This window comes from Pelmatolapia mariae, linkage group LG7 (genome assembly GCF_036321145.2).
Source record: "Pelmatolapia mariae isolate MD_Pm_ZW linkage group LG7, Pm_UMD_F_2, whole genome shotgun sequence".
Lineage (NCBI taxonomy): Eukaryota > Metazoa > Chordata > Actinopteri > Cichliformes > Cichlidae > Pelmatolapia > Pelmatolapia mariae.
The window spans coordinates 51,848,896-51,866,734 of record NC_086233.1 but is presented as its reverse complement, the minus strand read 5'-3'; the positions used below and the strand labels follow the sequence as shown (position 1 = coordinate 51,866,734).

General features: G+C 39.6%; 1 protein-coding gene across 2 annotated transcripts; it reads left to right on the top strand.

Annotated features, from left to right (window-relative positions):
* The first annotated feature begins 3,959 nt into the window (after positions 1 to 3,959).
* ca12 (carbonic anhydrase XII) lies at positions 3,960 to 17,664 on the top strand. Of its 2 annotated transcripts, XM_063481107.1 has the most exons (11): positions 3,960 to 4,151; positions 4,431 to 4,451; positions 6,745 to 6,924; positions 7,947 to 8,089; positions 10,487 to 10,582; positions 10,668 to 10,731; positions 10,906 to 11,063; positions 11,233 to 11,359; positions 14,429 to 14,452; positions 14,763 to 14,847; positions 16,099 to 17,664. In XM_063481107.1, exons 1-11 carry the CDS (start codon positions 4,088 to 4,090, stop codon positions 16,175 to 16,177), a joined length of 1,041 nt encoding a protein of 346 aa, XP_063337177.1. In that variant the 5' UTR covers positions 3,960 to 4,087; the 3' UTR covers positions 16,178 to 17,664. The 2 variants fall into 2 exon arrangements, with proteins under 2 accessions (XP_063337177.1, XP_063337178.1); XM_063481108.1 differs by lacking the exons at positions 14,429 to 14,452; positions 14,763 to 14,847; positions 16,099 to 17,664 and adding an exon at positions 12,013 to 13,053.
* Positions 17,665 to 17,839: the final 175 nt, after the last annotated feature.

Genomic DNA, 17,839 nt, shown 5'->3' with positions numbered 1-17,839 from the left:
TCTCATGGAGTGAAATCTGGGAAATGGAGTCTTATAGACTAAGTGTCATCATCCGAGCGACATACGATGTGCTACCTTCTCCAATAAATCTGCAGCTGTGGTTTGGAAAGGACCCAGCCTGCCCCCTGTGTACAGTCCCAGCCACACTCAAGCACATCTTGGTTGGTTGTAGGACTAGCCTTACTCAGGGCAGATACACATGGAGACATAACCAGGTCCTCAGGTGTCTAGCCGAGAAAGTTGAGCGCAAAAGAAAATCCATCAACGCTCAACCTTTTACAAACCAGTTTTCATCAGCATTTGTCCGGGAAGTAGACAAGCCGAGGATAAGCCCCTCAACCCTGGACCTGGGCCCACTGAAGGTTGCCAGGGATTGGCAGATGCAAGTGAACTTGGATCAGAGGCTAATTTTTCCAACAGAGATCGTAACAACTACTATGCGACCAGACCTTGTCCTATGGTCTAACACCCAATAACTTGCGTACGTCATTGAGCTGACGGTACCATGGGAGGAAGCAATTGAGGAAGCATTTGAGCGTAAGAAGCTGCGGTATGCCAACTTGGCAGCTGAGGCAGAGGACAGAGGCTGGAAGATCAAGGTGGAAGTGGGGTGCAGGGGCTTTGCTACCAGTACAACAGCAAAGCTGCTTGAGAGAGTGGGATCAGAGGACAATCAACGGCAGGCTATAAGAGAATTAGCTAACACTGCTGAGAGGACCAGTCACTGGCTATGGCTAAAAAGGGCTGACATCACTTGGGCAGCTAAGGCAGTCAGCTAACCGCGAGACACACGCCCAGGATTGATCGACCCGTGGTGGTCCTGCCTCAACAGGGGGCGTCAAAAGGGTAAAACATAACATTAGAAGTTTTGCTGGTTGACTGATACAGCTGTCTCAGGGCCTCCTGGGGACTGTGCAGTTAACCTCATGGTAGTGAAACCAAAAGGAGGAATGAAAGAATAGGAAAGAAAAATGTTTCCGTTCTTCTCCCCTCTGCTCTTCTTCCCTTTTCTGGGAGGCAGTGGGGAGGTAGAGCGTACAGCCCAATCCGGCGGGGAGGTGTGGGATGCCAGATCCGTCGCCCCCCTTCTGGCTCTCTTCTCTGCTCTCTCCTATCTTGTCCCTCTTGTCTTACTTCTCTCTATCACCTTTTCTATCCCTTTGAAGAAATTAGGCTCCATAAATGTTAAAGAGGTAAGTATTATTTCTCAGTTGCAGTGAATAGTTAGATGAAAATAAACTGTAGAAAATTAAACAGCAGAAAGGAGAAGAGAAATAACAATTCTAACATAAACCAGTCACACACTCCAGGGCCTGATCAACCCTGGCAGGTCCTCCTTGGATGAGGGTTTCTAGTGATAATGGGTGAAACTGGATGAATCCAAAGTACTGACTACTGACGATATATCCCAAATTTTAGTATGATAATGTAGATCACATAATCTCTAAACCTAACCAAGGGCTGGTAAAGTTTCTGGGTTGCCTTTCTTCATAACAGCCATCCCTCAAGATTTTCTCCATTTAAAGCAATGCATTATTTGGATTGTAACATCTAGTCCTTTTACTGAATATGGATTTAATTTGTTGATATTCTAAAAATCTTTTCTTGTTGATCCCATATTGTATAACTACTTTGTCAAATGAAATAAAGTCTGTTCCTTCTGATATATGTTCCAAGTATTTAATTCCTTTGCAACTCCAATCTGGGAAGTTATTCATTGTTTTGTAATATGTCAGGGTTGTTCCAGATAGGTGTACGTTTGCATGGAATTAATGAAGACTCCTTCATTTTTAGAAACTCCCACCATGCTGTCAGAGAAGAGCTGATGTTGATGCTTTTAAAGCATTCATGTCGTTTGATGTTTGAACTGGTAAATGGTAGGTCTGATATCGCTAGATATCCACAGCGATGACAGCGCAAGAGCCCTTCTGGATGAAGTTGAGTCTGATTGGGAACGGGACCTTCGGTGAACTGGTCGTTCACGCTGAAGTGCGTTCCTTTCAGCTCCCTCCCGCGACTTTTCACCTGCTCCTTCTGTTTGAAGTGGCCGAATTTGGCCACAATAGAATGTGGTCCCCTGGCTCCGGTCCCCTTAGGCCCGCTGCAATGGACTCGATCGAGTGATGTTCTTCACGGTGTCCTCTGGCATCTTCAGTTGGGTTTTAACCCTTTAAGACTGGTCGGATCGAGCACGCTCCGTTTTGCGTAACTATTTTTAAAGCCCTGTAGAACTGCAACCACATAAGCTAGCGCAATAAATTTTTTTTGCATATGAAACCGGAGGAGTTGTTCTTACATTTTATGCCATCAGCTTGTCCTAAGTCACGTTTCCTTCCACAAATAGCTTTGCAAAAATTTCGTAAAAAGCATTTGGAGCAACGAAAACAAAATACTCCAGAAACATGCTTTGCCGATCTGATCAGCTGTTCATTACACTTCCTACGTTGGAATAGACGTCAGCATATCCGCCATTACCTGCCCGAAACCGGAAGTGATGTCATTTTCATGGAAAATGTAGTTTTTTATCTTCAGGGCCCTTTTGTTTTTTTTTGCAAATTTGCATTATAGTATTTATTTTCGGTTTTCCTGCAGTATATAAAAATTGGTGTATCTCAAAAATAAAACTATGAAGTGGTGGGAAACTATTTTGTGCAACTTTTTTGTATTTATAGTTTTGAGGGATAAACCTCTTAAATTTCTCTAACTAGAAATATATGTAAAAAAAAGACTACAACGATTTTCAATTTTTTTTGTAGTTTATTGCACTTTTTGCAATTTATGTAGTTACTATGGACTTAATGCATACATATGATTAAAATTTGGGATATAACGGTTGTATCGATGTATAGCAACTTGAAATGCACCCAAAAATGGCACTACAGCATGTAAAAATATAAAGATAAGCTCTGGCGGACTTGGCTCTATTAAAGAGTTAATGAAACCTCTCACCGTTTCTTCTGCATCCTCGTGGTCAGATTCTGTGATACCAGAAAACACAAAGCTACCTCTCATGATACAGGCTTCCTGTCTCACTTACCTCTCCCTGTCTCACCTACCTCTCCCTGTCTCACTTACCCCTCCCTGTCTCACTTACCTCTTCCTGTCTCACTTACCTCTCCCTGTCTCACATACCTCTCCCTTCTCACTTACCTCTACTAGGTTAATACCATTGTATTAACCTAGTAGTTTTTAACGATCAACCTTAATCAACTTAGTATTTAAACATCATACAAATGTTGTGTGAAAATCTGTGATGTGTTTTTAAGTGTGTTGAGTTTTAGTTTATTAAGATACCCATTATTGCAGCAGTGCAGCTGCTATTAGTGCTGAGGTCACAGATCTTTATACTTTGACAGTGCTCTATAACAGCAAAAAACACATAAATACCATAACAAAAACAGATGAAGCCACGCAGATGCAACAACAAAACGAATCTTTACAGCACAAATCGGGCTCCATAGGGTTAAGCATTAATAATATAACAATTATCAAACATAGCATTTAAATTAAACACCATTACTTTTAAGTTTAAACAGGAATTAAATTTATATTAACAACCTTCCTACCTGTGGTCAGAAGTCATGTTTTGCTGGTTGTGTTAACTGCAATTCCTTCCTAGGCTGGTATAAAACTTATTTTAATTGAAATGTGTCACTCAAACTTTGGTCTCTGGCCTGAAGGTCAGCAAAGCTTACTCCTCTACATAACTGGTAGTAGCTGTATTTTTTTTTTTAAACTGTTAGCATATACAGATGTTGGGAGTGTGTTTGGAGTGTGTAGGTCTGCATGTTTTGCGAGGGAGCGCATCGCCGCTTCTGCTGAACCCTCCGTCTGCTGGTACATCGGACTCGGAAACCTAAATGACTGATTGTACTTATATGCGGTCGCTGCTGTCACAATCCGGACCGTGACCAAATGACTGTGGAGGCTGGTTATGTTGTTGCTCTGACGTCAGCGCAAGCTACAGAGAAGCTGACGGCATGAGTATAAAAAGCCGGCCGGTTTGAAGGCTGGGGCTTCGGTGCTTCAAGCTCTTGCTCCACACCGGGTTGACAGCAGACTGCGAGGGAGGGCTGAGGGGATCAAGATGCAGTTTCTGACTCGCACTGTCATCGTTTCCCTTCAGCTGACTTTATTCAGCGCAGTGCATGGTAAGCGCTCCTACAATAAATAAATCTTACCATGCATTGAAAAGATTTTCTCTGTGTGTGTGTAGAAAATGATGCTTTAAAGCAGGTGTCTCAATCCAGCTGCATGCTTAGTGACGGAGACCAAGAAGTTTTTCTTTTTTACTTTTTCTTTTGTGTTTCTTTTGTGTGTAGTTTGATTCGTGATCGTTTTTAATTTATCAAAAGTTCTCTATGCAATTTTACGATTTGTATGTACAGTAAACTCTGGTTCTACAAGTGCTTTCTTTCTGTCTTGTTTAGGTGCCAAATGGACATATGATGGTAAGTGTGACAATATTTTACACACAATTTGTAATATATATATGGTAAATAAAATATAAAAAGTTTATATGATATAATAAAGTTGTTGTTGATGGGTTTTTGTTTTGTTTTTTTGGCTTTGCGCTATCCAGTAAGAACTGATATAGAGAAAGCATTATTTTCTTTTTGGCTCTTCATCAGTGTTTTAAGTGACAGTGTCAAACAGGAAGACAAAAGCGATGACAGTGTGGTAAACACCATGCACAGTCACCACTTTTGTCTGTGGTGAACAAAGTCGGACTCTACAATTATAACATTTCATAAGTGGCTGGCTGCCTTTGTCTGGTGCCTTAAGCTTCATGGAGAGGGACTTCTTGAATCATGTCTATCTCTTACATAAACTACTCTTACTAAAACCTCTCGTCATTATGTTACAGCAAAAAAATGTCTGAATGTTAAAGCAAAATCTTTAAAGGTGAAGCAATGGAAATGTATATAATTTGTCTTGACAGTTTTTTGTTTTTGTTTTCTGGAAAAATCTTAAGCAATCTTTGGGGGGAAAAAGTCATTGATCAAGCCCTCTATTATCTTTAAAAGTTACCCAAACGGTGGAGGGATTCTTTACCTCTGGTTCCTTTGGGCTGAATAAGAAAATACCCACTTCTCTGGTCAGTAATTTGTAGTCATGATTAATATAGTTAGATTAGAATGTATCTGTTCTTAATTAGGATAATGACTGACCTTATATGTCAGTACGGAGTACTGTGACAGTGCTTCTTGGTGCTTCATCCTTCCCCATACAAAACTGTGAAAACATACATATGTTCATGAAATATGCACAATATATAAATATGCAAAACATAGATAACACAAAATTACATAGATTAAATACTAAATGCCACATTATAGTAGTTAGCAGTCTGTCTACTGGTAGCACTTTCTGCTGGTGGTGCTACAGCTGAGTCATATAAATTATCTCCACCTCAACACTCCACCCTCTGGCAAAGGACATACAATGAGTCTTTGCACGAGAATAAAATAAATGAGATTAACAATGACTGTTGTATTCCTCTCGCCCTGCTCTGCTACCAGTGTGATGTTTAGAGGATTGCTTAGAAAAGCTTGTTAAAATCTTCTATTTTAAGATTTCTTTTACGTAGAAATTACCCACAGTCATCTATGTTCTACCAAGTACTGCCTAGGGACCACCAAGGGCCACTAAACATCCTATATTAAAGGGCAGCCAGCATCAAAGTAAAACACAAATGTTATGAATAGTGAGTAACAGAAAAAGTAAAATAAGAGCAATTTTCTTCTTAGTTAGAGAAGGTTTGCCTGGATTGAACTTGGAGCTTTTCATCAAACAAGTATTCAGTGATTTTGCTACTTTGCTTGACGACTTCTGGCATGTCTTATACAGTCAGTCCACATTTGTCTGAGAGGGAGGTTGGGGGCAATCTTTCATATTTAGCCATGGTCAGCTGGCATATGGTGAATGGTGAATCTTTTGATGAATGCTAAACAGATAATGAATTAGCAGCAATTGTGCTGCCAAGATGAGAACATACGCACAGCTTCTTCCATTTTGTCACAAATGTGACATTTCAAATTTGATGAAGTCCATTCATTGCAAACTATTAGCCTGACTTTCATGTTTGAAAAGCTCAGTGCATAGACGCTTACACTTAAAACATCACGCAATGAAAATGCACATTCAACAGCTTCCTGCTTTTCTTTTCAGTCCATTTTTAAAAAATAATTGTTTCCCAATTTTTGTATTATTTTAAAGCACACTGTGCCTCGTGGCCTTGGAGGAAACATTTTTGAGAGTTACCCCCCTGACAAAAAAAACTGAGGTCGCTTTGTAAACCGTATGACTCAATTGTAAATGTGGCCATTTTCGGTGTCTTGCACTTTATAGAAACCTCTCATTTGGAGAGAGACGGCATTCTCACTGCGTGGCGCTGCCTGCAAGCAGCAGGCTGGTTCTTTTTTCTCACTGCTTCAAAAAAAGCCCATGAGCAGAGCCGTAGGCTCCCTCCCACCATCTTGTTTATAGATAATAATAAGTCATTTGGACCAAAGATAAAACATTTATTACACACTAAAACAAACTCTAGCCCTCTTTGGAGCCACCCACTGTTCAGCCTCACACTGTGAGATGTTTGCCTGATAACATTAAACAGTTTAGTTTCTGAAAAATGTCCATGCTAATGTTTTCTGGTGAATCCACACTTTTAAAATTGAAATCTAGGTATTAGTACAAATTCAAATTCAAAAATTGCATAATGTAATAATGTTAATGTTGTTGCAGGACCCCAAGGACAGGACCACTGGTCCGAGCGTTATCCGTATTGTGGTGGAGCGCTACAGTCACCAATAGACTTTGAGTCAGATCTGCTAAGGTTCGATCCCACTTTACGTCCAATTGAGGTTCAGAACTACAACCTGTCTCCAAATGAGCAGCTCACTCTTGGAAACAATGGACACTCTGGTGAGTATACATCAACAGTGTTATCCAAAGAATATGTAAGACATACAATACAATGTAAGATGTAATGTGTACTTACACTCATCACAAGTAAGACAGTGTGTATCAAACTAAGCAAATATTTAAGTATGCCATGCTTTGTTTGGCCTGAAATCTAAAAGTTTTTCAAATCAAAGTGATGCGCTTGTCTATGCATTCATTAAAATGTCCACACATAAATGTGGAGACCTATTTTCTGGGCCAAACTTAGGAAAATGATAGGCAGATCTTTTTTCTTCATCTGCCACAGCAATTTTCTATAATCAACCTCTTATTATCTTAACTGTCTGGGAAAATATGACCAAAGACTACTCATCTGATCCGCCTCTCCTTGGACTGATGCATCTTAATGAAGGAAACCAGCTTAAATTTAATGTGCAATATTTATTTAGAACATAGCGAAGTGAAGTGAAACTATGCAATAAACTGTGCGCTGCAAAACTAGTTAGATAAGTTTCTGTCATGTTCCCTTAAGCATCATGTAAAAACTGCTCCATTAGGAATTTTAGTGACAATCATGTATAGCTGAGGATGCATGTCATGTCTGCCGAATGTTGGTAAGGATGCATTGCTGTTATATCTGCATAACAAAACTGCTTTCCGCACACAGAATGCAAATAACACAGAAATGCTTATGTGTGCATACCTGGTGGGCCTCAACACCACAAACTGAGTGGCATCATCAGTGTGATGTGTATTCCAAATGGCCTGACAAAGCATTTTCATGTGCAAGCATTCGTCATGCACTGACGATCATGCGAAATGCACTTTGCGTCACCCGGCTATAAATGGTCTTAAAAGCAGCTACACCACTTTGACAGAACAAGACAGTGGGGATAGGGAAGGGTGGGGGGTTGGGGGTTGGGGATTTGGCATGCTTACTTCCTCAGTTTAGATAAAGCTCATGTTTTGTGATGCCCAAGTGTTTACTGGTATAGTCATGACTCTTTATGTTGATGTGTGCTTTCATTTGCTTTGATTCACAGTGCAGCTTTCATTGTCCCCCATGATGTCCATCTCCAGCCTACATAGCCGATACACTGCGGCTCAACTCCATTTCCACTGGGGCTCCTCCAGTCGGCCTGCAGGTTCTGAGCATACGGTGAACAGTAAGCAGTATGCTGCAGAGGTAAACAATGCAAACTGCACTTCTCAGAGATAGTAGTGCAGTACAGTACTACACTTAAGTACAAATTCAAGGTAGCTGTCCTAAAGTATTTCACTATCTTTGCAACTTTCTACATGTACATGTCAGATATTCGTTCTGGTTGGTTCATCAACTCATTCATTTCCTGTTAGGATGAATGGTGTTAGGCAATAAGCTGTACCATCTTAATATCAAATGCAAGTGATATGACTAAGATGCAGCTTTCTCATCAGTCATGACCAATCAGTAGCCTATCTCACTTTCTCCTTGACTCTACCAACTCTTAGCTACTGATTCATTTCTGCCTTTTCTTTGCTACTGGTCTTCCTGCCAGCTCAACACTCTCAGTTGAGAGGTAGCTTCTCACCTCACCTCACCTCACCTCACCTCACCTCACCTCACCTCACCTCACCGGCATGTATGAATAAACTGCATGTTTTTCTTTGTAGGTGACTACCTTTAGTCCTAGAAAGATTCCAGCACAGAGCCTCACTGACTCTGACTTTCCATAGTCAATGTAGGGATTATTGTAGAGTCTACCTTAGAATATAAAGCGCCTTGAGGTGACTGTTGTTGTGATTTGGCGCTGTAGAAATAAAATTGAATTGAACTGAATTGAATTGAATGAGAAAAGCAACCTTCAATTAATATGGATGAGAAGGAAGGTGGACTAACAAAGTAAACTGAAGTAAACAGAACTGAAACAGAAGTTATAATATTTAACTGAGAGAGTGGAGTGAGGTTATTAAATATCACACAATATTTCTTCTGTCAGGATTTAAAGATAGGATTATCTGTGTCTGCTTATTTAAATAAGTTTTACCCTTATCTGTACTTAGAAGTGACAACTCTGGCTTCAAGCAAAGCATTAATACTTTGTGACTGAAACGTGTGACATTTGACTGGCAGGGGAATCGAAGCCACTGACACCCTTCAAAGATGATGTTGCTAAATATGAAATATGAAAAGCATTCGCATGTCACTGTTGTGGTTTGTTGAGACTGCTGCAAATATGTAGCTCACACCTATCTGTCAAATGTGTTGTTTCTATGCGCTGCCTATTTTGATGTGCAATCAAGTGTAAATTGAAATTATATGCATAAAAACCTTAACTCTAAACTCTCACTGCTAATATTACAGAGAACATAGATGATTCTTTTACCAAAATAAATCATTGGTTTACAATCATCAAATCAGCATATTTGGCATTTAGTTGCATATACTAAAAGTCAGAAAAAAGACATCGGTCAGTATCAGAATGTTCATTACTAGATGGTATGTAGTCTCTTACTTCAGAAGGGTTTTAGGGGATTGTATGTACCAGGCTATTATATACTGTGGTTTTAAACCACTTCGCTAAATGAGTGGCTGTCTGTGCTATTTAACGTGTGAAGCCCTGTAAACAGGTTTCACACAATAGTTTCATGTATTTACTTTGGCACTTCAGGTAAAGAAGACGATTTGAAAGTCAAGTTTAAAGTAAAGTAGGTGAAAATGGGATACCGTTGTATATAATTTGGAATTATTTGGATTACAGTGGGCAGACTGAAACGACTGCTGAAACGACTGCAACCTGTGTTCATTTTATGTGACCACGCTCCAGCTGCTGTGCAGCCACATTTAAGGTGCTGTGGTTTGACCTGAGTTTCTGTGTGGACACGTCGAAAACATGCGTCTTTTCAAGTCTCTCCAGACTCCAGAACCACAGTTCCTTGATGACATGTTGTTTTGGAGGCATGGCATGATGGGAAATTGAACATTTCCCTGAAATGGTGAAAAGGCCTTGCTTAATTCTCAAGACAGAGCAAAGTCTGTAAATAAAACTATATATTTGGTCAGAAGGGCTAAGAAGCCTTTGGGTTGTACAGTATATAGAATAACGTTCTGCTATAAGAAAGCTGGTGTAAAAATTTTTTTTTTGGTATTTTCTTCCACAGAAGATTGCATTCAATGCTTTCTGAATACCTCCACTTATGTTCAGTCCAACTAACATCTACTCTCTGCATTGAACAGCTGTTATAAGTGTACACTAATAACAGTTGTCATTTAAATAAAAAGGAGATAACATGGAGAGCAGAGACGTTATAATGACATGATATACCAACCTCCATGCTCGCCCAAAACTAAGTAATAGTCTGAACACAGGGTAGTAGTCTTAAGGTACTTTAAGGTTTATCACAGGGCTGTTGCAGTGATGCAGTGGTGTACATAACAATCTGGCAGTGTATGTGTCACTTTTTCCATGACCCCACCAAATCGCTGCTATTAGTACTATGTCACAGATGGCTTGAGTTATAAAATGAGAGTAATTTACATAAAATACCTTCTTGTTTTGTGTTTCTCAACAGGATCTTGACATATTGTTCTTTTTGTTCACAGTTGCATGTAGTGCATTACAATTCAGATAAGTATCCCAATATTTCCACCGCCGTGGACAAATCTGATGGCCTGGCTGTGCTGGGTGTGCTGGTTGAGGTGAGACCTTGTGGATAATGTTCTGTAATTTTGTTTTCTTCTGTAAAGTAGACCTAACTATTTGATTATCTGTGTTTCTATAAAGGTTGGGATGTTCAATCCAGCTTTTGAACACATTCTGAAGTTCATAAATGGTATTAAATACAGAGGTAAGACCTGAGTACTAGTTGTTTCTAAGTACTAATGTGGAGTAAACATAAGCTGTGGCTTTAGTTTGTGATTCTTTATCTAGGTTTGAGGTCTGAATCATTCATATGACAGTCATGGATTTTACACTAGTGTCACCCAACAGCTGATTTCTGTTTTGTCATTCCAACTGTCAGATCAGAAAGTGAAGGTGCCTGGTTTCAACATCAGAGCTTTGCTGCCTACGCATTTGGATGAGTATTATCGCTACGACGGCTCACTGACGACTCCTCCGTGCTATCCGAGTGTCCTGTGGACGGTGTTCAGGAATCCTATAACAGTTTCTCGCAAACAGGTGCTTCAGCAGCTGAAGTGAATTTTAACCAGGTTTAATATTAGAATAAGAAAGCAGTTGCAAAATTTTTTAAGATGTGTCAGTGTGGCGTCTTTCTCTCATTTAAACTTTATTGGTGTGGAAAAGCCTTTGTGCTAAACTTGCTTTTGTTTTGCTGTGCTTTATTTAGTTTCTGACCCTAGCAACAGCGCTCTACTCCTCAAATGCCCAGGACTCAGCCTCTATGTCGCTGAATAACAACTACAGGAAAACGCAGCCTGTTGACAATCGGCTCGTCTTGGTATCTTTCAAAGAACGTAAGTATGGTCTACAAACATGGCTTGCTTTATTACCTGAGCATGGGTGAAAAGGTCACATAAGCGACATGGCTGCTGTGCTGCTTTAAAAAAAGGCTGAAAGACACATTTGAATGAATTGAGGGCATTTATTCTGCTGCAAAGATTACAGCTGTCACACTGGCTTTGGCTTGTATGGTGTAACCTGCTTGTGGCTTAGATTTGATGCTGATAATTTTTAAATTTGATTGAGCTTGATGAGCTTGTCTGGAAGTACGCCATCTTTTAAGACATGTTGACTTAACCACTCCTCTGACATGCTGAAAACATCTGCAGCCCTTAAATTTGTCCCTAAAGTCTTACTTTTATGTGGTTGCCTGGTGTACCGCAATGTATGGTATTTAGGTCCATATTGTGTGGTATGAATGTGCATGGTTTCCTCAAAGCTTTCCACGCAGAGCTATGCTTTCCTAATGAGACGTGCTGTGACATGGCAGTGTGAAATCCCATGCTATGAGCTTCTCAGAAGCGCTAGTTAGCAGACAGTAGCTTGAGCTTTTACTGTATCGCTATGAGCAGTGCTGTTGCATGGTGGGCTTGAAGATCCATCATCGTCCAAATGAGTATCCAGCTTGCGGGGATGTTTAACAACATTGGCTCTGTGTCTGATGCAGGCAGAGGACTGCATGGTACTCTTACAGTTACATCTCCGTTAACAAGAAAGCAAATCATACAGCAGCTACTGGTTGGCGACTTAGGAGACCTGGCTGATGAAGACCTGTACAAGCTCCTACCAAGTGGTTCAGAGAAACACCATGCTGGCAAGAAGAAAGACCTCAAAACCCAGCAGAGTGAGAGACTGGCCAAATCCAAACAACAAACGCTGAATCCATCCCTTGGGAAGAAAAGCCAGGCCAACCGCCATGTGGGAAAACTCGGGCTAGCAAAAAACACACTGAGCTACGTCTCACTGGAGCAGAGAGTTTCCCACCAGCTCAAACAGTCCCATGCTGAGAATCAGATGGTTCAGGCTCTCAGAGATGCAGTTTTCCCTGAGCTTAACCTAAAAAGCTACCTAGAGTGCAGATCAGACTTAGCTCTCCCTACCATCAGGTATATTCTCCAGGGACGGCCAACAGATGAGGCTACTGAGTTAAATCATTCCCTGACTAAAGCCATGATGAATCAAAGAAAGACTTCCACAGCATTGGAGAAAGACGTGCCAATGACACAATATAATGGTCATTCCACTGCTACAGTTTCCAGGAAACCACAAAGCCAGGGTTATCCACATCCTTGGCTTTTGCCTATGGAGTGGGAAGACTAGAGAGATGCCTGGCATTGTTGAAACTCAGTGTGACTTTCTGTAGCAGACATCAGTTGTGTGTCCCACAATGACAGCCAAATTTCCAAGCCACGCCCTGCATTCTTTTAACCAGTTTATGCTTTATGTACGTGATATTACAATTTTACTTTCCTGTGTGTGCACATATTTGTAGTTTTCACAAACTTTAACAGTTTTTCTTTGTCACAGATTTTGTTTGTTTGTTTTTTGCACAAAATCAATCGGATGCAAAACCAGTGCCCAACAGTGACTGTCCTCAGTATAATGATAGGACTATCTCAGTGTGTATATTTTTGCTCTGAAAATATATATATTATTTTTTTAATATGTTAGTACTTTTGGTATCTTTGCCCACGTTTGCCTGGCTAAGCAATGCTTTTCAATAAACTATAAAAAATGACAAGTTTCCTGTGTGAAAATCTTTACGTGTCAACTTGTACGAGTGGGAGATGTCAAGGACCATTTAAAGTGTTTTACTGGATGCCAAGCTCAGTCCTATAGTATGGTAATTCTGGAGCCATGCTAGTAATTATTGTCGTACACAATGTAGAAATGTGGCTAAACCAAAAGAATTTATTTTGAGCTAACATGATTTTCAGATCTTTGCAGGGTAGCGGAAGCTTTTTACATTTCACTTCTATATTTATATAAAATAATAAAGTATTAAGGGTTTTCAGTTGCACATCTATGAACAGAATTAGATGCTTAAATAGAAGAAATTACAGCAAGTTATTAGACTACATTGTGTTTATTTTGCATGCCACGAAAAAGAAGTGTGTACTTTGTAGATTCTGCACCTTAAATATCTAGAGGAGGATTAAACAAGTAGTCAAATTAAAATGTTGAGGGTTAACTAGTTGAGATAAAGTTTTAGACTGAGCTTGTGTATTTAAAATTCTGACTTGATCCAGGTCACAGCACAGATGATTTCTTCTTTTTCCTTCATCTGGTCCCAAAAGGGAACCACTACACACCCTCTGTATGTCCTCCTCCACCACATCCATGAATATTCTCTATGGTCGTTCTCCTTTCCTCCTGTCTGGCATCTTCAGCATCCATTGTCAAATATATCCACTATCCCTCTTCTGCACTTGTCCAAGCCATCTCAGCCTTCTCTCCTTGACTTTGTCTCCAAACCACTCAACCTGAGCTGTCCCTCTGATGTAATTATTTGTAATCCTACCCATCCTGGTCACTCCTAGTGAATTTTACCGTCTTCAACTCAGCCATGTCCAGCTCTGCCCTCTGTCTTTTTAAGGATACCACTGTTTCCATACAATACATCATGGCAGATCTCACTACTATTTTTGTAAAGCTTCCCTTTCAATCTTGCATCCTTGTGTCACAAATCATCTCAGACACTTGTCTCCACCCACTCCACCACCCTGCCTGCACTCTGTTCTCCACCTCTTTTGTAGACCGCCCATTGCTTTTTGTATGGCTGACCCCAGGTATTTATATTCATCCACCTTCTCTATTCCTTGCATCTTCACCATTACACCTGTCTCACCGTCATTAACAGATAATTCATTTATACAGTATATACATTTTTTTTCAAATGGGGCAGCGGGGTGCGGCAGAAATTTGAGAGGAACCTCCTATGAAAACCACTGAAATGTAATTATTTTCCCTCTATTATCAGTCATGGGTCACCCTTTCACTATTTTCCTTAGGTGATGCTATATCTGAGTTAAAATCTGTTAAAATGCATTTTCACTATTTCTCTCTCTCTCTCTGTTACTCAGACGACCTCTCTTGGATAAACACTGGTACGTTGCTTTAGACTCAGTAAACAATTTTTAAAAAGGCATGTATAATCATGTTAAGCCACAATACATACCATGGAGGTTTTATAATAATAATTTATAAATAATTTACATATTTCTTAGATCACTAAGTCTAAAAGTAAAGACTTATTATTAAGACTTATTAAGTATTGATTTCTGTTCATTTATGATATGCCTCATGAAAATTCAAGTTTATAATTAGGCGTCTGAAATATGAACATACCCCATTGGAAATTGTTATTTAACAATAATTGCCACTTATGACAAAATATATATTTATGCTGCTCTGCAGGTTTACTGGTTCCCATACTGGTGAGCTGTACACTGGGACTTGTTTTCATTGTCACCTTGATGTGCTGCATATTAAGGCAAAAAAGGTAGGTAAAGGGCAAAATCACAGAAAACATCCCTTGCTGAACAATAACTTATTGTATGCATTTTGTTTTTTAACTAAACCACATCTGCTCTGCTTGATTATTTCCATTCCTCAAACAATGTTGTCAAGGTGCTCAAACCTGGTTTGCCCCACACTTTTTAAGGAAGTCTAAATATCTAAATACAACAAGAATTTGACTGGCTTTTTATATGACTGGATTTGGAGCCTGGAATATAAAGTACACAACACTATGTAAATTTGACACATTGAGACAGATTACTTTAATTGACAATCAAATATAGAGTTTAAAAGTCCAGGAGTTGATAGTGGTTGTGCCCTCGTTAAATGGATTTTATAGGTGGGAAACGTGTGTGCATTCACTTGTGCCGCTCTTAGTCACTCCTTGGCAGTGTGACAACACATGAATCATAAACCCATTTTTGTGCAGTTATGGTTTTCTATAAACAACTAGTAGGACACTAGACAATTTTTATGGGGTTACTTTGTAACTTATTATATAATTTTTGTGATACATAGTTACAAATACATGAAAATGATTAACCTAGAAAAACAAGCATGTAGAATTTTATGGCTGGTTAATTTATTGCTAGAGGAAGTAATGTTATAGCTGTTTTTAAATTCTGATAACTTCCACACTGATGAGGAGTGATATGTGAGTATACTACTGCATTCATACTTTTAGATATGGAAAAAAATAATAGTTTAAATATGTAAGGATAGGTTAGTAATAACCAGAGGGGAGAAATGGACCGACGTATCTACAGTACTTTTCTTGCTGACCACTCAAGCAGTTAAAGTGAAACTTTAATATGTTCATACAGCACTTTATTCTTTGTGTTTTTAATCACTTTCTATACCTCAAATCACCAATTAATATAAGGTGCATATCTTTGGACTGTGAAGGTAATACCAAAGTATCTTGGGAAAATCCATCCACACACAGGAACAGCATGCAAACGCCACACAGCCTGCAACTATCCAGGATGTTCAAACCGAGGTCCTTATTGTTGTGAGGCTCAGCAGTGCTCACAATGCCTTCCAAAACACATAAATGCATACTTTTAGCGATGAAAGGCTATGTCACAGTCTCATTCCAAATTACATCCTGGAAGGGATTGAAAGTTGTTTAACGTTACATCTTTGTCTAAATGCTCCCCCCATCATTTCTTACACCTCACTGGTAACTACAACTGTTTCTTTAAAGCACAGTATCACCTGTTGTTTTTTTTAGAGCTGCTGCTGAACGAGACAAAGGCATGCATGTTGGATACAATACTGGAGACAAGGACGAGTATGGCTCAAGAGTATAAATCCTTGTTCTGAATCACACTTCAAAGGAGCTCAGAAACTTCAACATCCTTAAGACTTCTGTCCCTTTGCATCACTCATCTTATTTATTTTTTGCCCCATCGGTCACTTTGGAGATTTATAAAGGCATGCAAGGTTTAATCACATCACATGATTAAGTTTGCGTGTGGCTCTAGGGTTTTGGGAAGTACTTTTTTCTCTCAAGCCACAATCTGGAGTCCTTTTGCTGTATTGTGGCAGGCAGAAGATGGTAGGCCTTCATGCTGGATGTTTTAAACTGCATGCTTCCTAAGAGCAAGAGGAACAGCTGTCCTCTTTAATTCCCCTTTATTTATCTGACATGATGTGGTGTGTTTCCTAAGGAGAGCTTCACACAGAGTCTACCAGGCAAGAGCCAAGAGCTGAACTGGTGAAAATCTCAGGTCAAGTCAGATCATGGCACCCATTCCCTAGGGCTGTCCCGGCATGGTGGAAAGCCCAACCACAGTTCAAACAATAGGGGGATAGCATTTGACAGACATCTCTGATGATAGGATGGCCCTAGAGGGATGGGCTATACCACAATTCCAACAACCCTGTACTTACAGTTGCTTTATGGATTTCATAATAAAAGGGTGCTTAGCTTCATTCAAACACAGCTCCTTCATTGTGAAAAATGTTGAGGAAAAAAAGGCTTTTGTGTTTCCAGCCACTCGTGGGCTGACCCCTAACCCTCTGTCCGGCAGTCGGATCACAAGACTAACTCCCCAGCACTCCTGATAGCTTCTTAGTTAGCCTGTAGGCTGTACAGTTAACCACAGGACTGCTGGAAAGTTATTACACCAACATGTTATCCTCATCAGGTTTCCCTTAGCCTTTCTTCATGCCATTCTTTTGTATAATTTGAGATGAGTTATTGCTTTGTGTATTTTAAGGACGTAGTCAGTTCCATCTTCCTGCAAAGTAATGACCATGTGGAGCTGTTAATCCCTGGTTAAAGCGTGTTTGTCTGGTGAAAGCTGTAATGTGTGGAGGTGATAGATGAACTGGAAATCATATCAGAATAATGGACTGGACCAAGCCTTTGTGTGAAAACTGTGGTCCCCAAAATGAGCTATGAAATGAGCATTCATTCTGGAGAATTGCTACAACCCCCCGTGCATTAACATACTTATTGCATAGAAGGTGACACATACTATAAAGCAAATAAGTAAATTTTAGATAGTTTAGACTGATTAAAAAGCCTGTGTAAATGAGAAGTACAATCTTAAAGCAAAATAAGCATGAGGTGACTCGTTTTGTCACAATAAAATGCTCCCTCAGTGTGTCAGTTCTTTAACACATTAACATACTTTTTTTGTTGTAATTGTTACTCATTTATTTATTTTGTTTGCTCATCACATTTTATTGTTGTTATACTGTTTCGTTTTGTTTGGGATTTTAAAAAAATAAATGCACAATTACATGTGTCAAGATGCATTGGCAAATTGTATGTCTGTCATAGTGAGCTATGCAGTTTTTTGTGTACAACAAATGCAGATAAAACTCATCATTAAAAATGTTCAAATACAATCAGTCTTACATTTTTGAGTCAATCTGCCTTTCGTGATTTCTTAAAGAATAAAACGTGTTCGTTGTTGCCAGGGTTTTTCTTTTTGGACAATAGTGACATCTAGCGAATAATT

Coding starts and splice junctions, on each gene's coding strand:
- ca12 (XM_063481108.1), top strand. CDS start 4,088: ATGCAGTTTCTGACTCGCACTGTCATCGTTTCCCTTCAGCTGACTTTA. Junction 4,152..4,430: donor TTTATTCAGCGCAGTGCATG/GTAAGCGCTCCT, acceptor TGTCTTGTTTAG/GTGCCAAATGGACATATGAT. Junction 4,452..6,744: donor TGCCAAATGGACATATGATG/GTAAGTGTGACA, acceptor ATGTTGTTGCAG/GACCCCAAGGACAGGACCAC.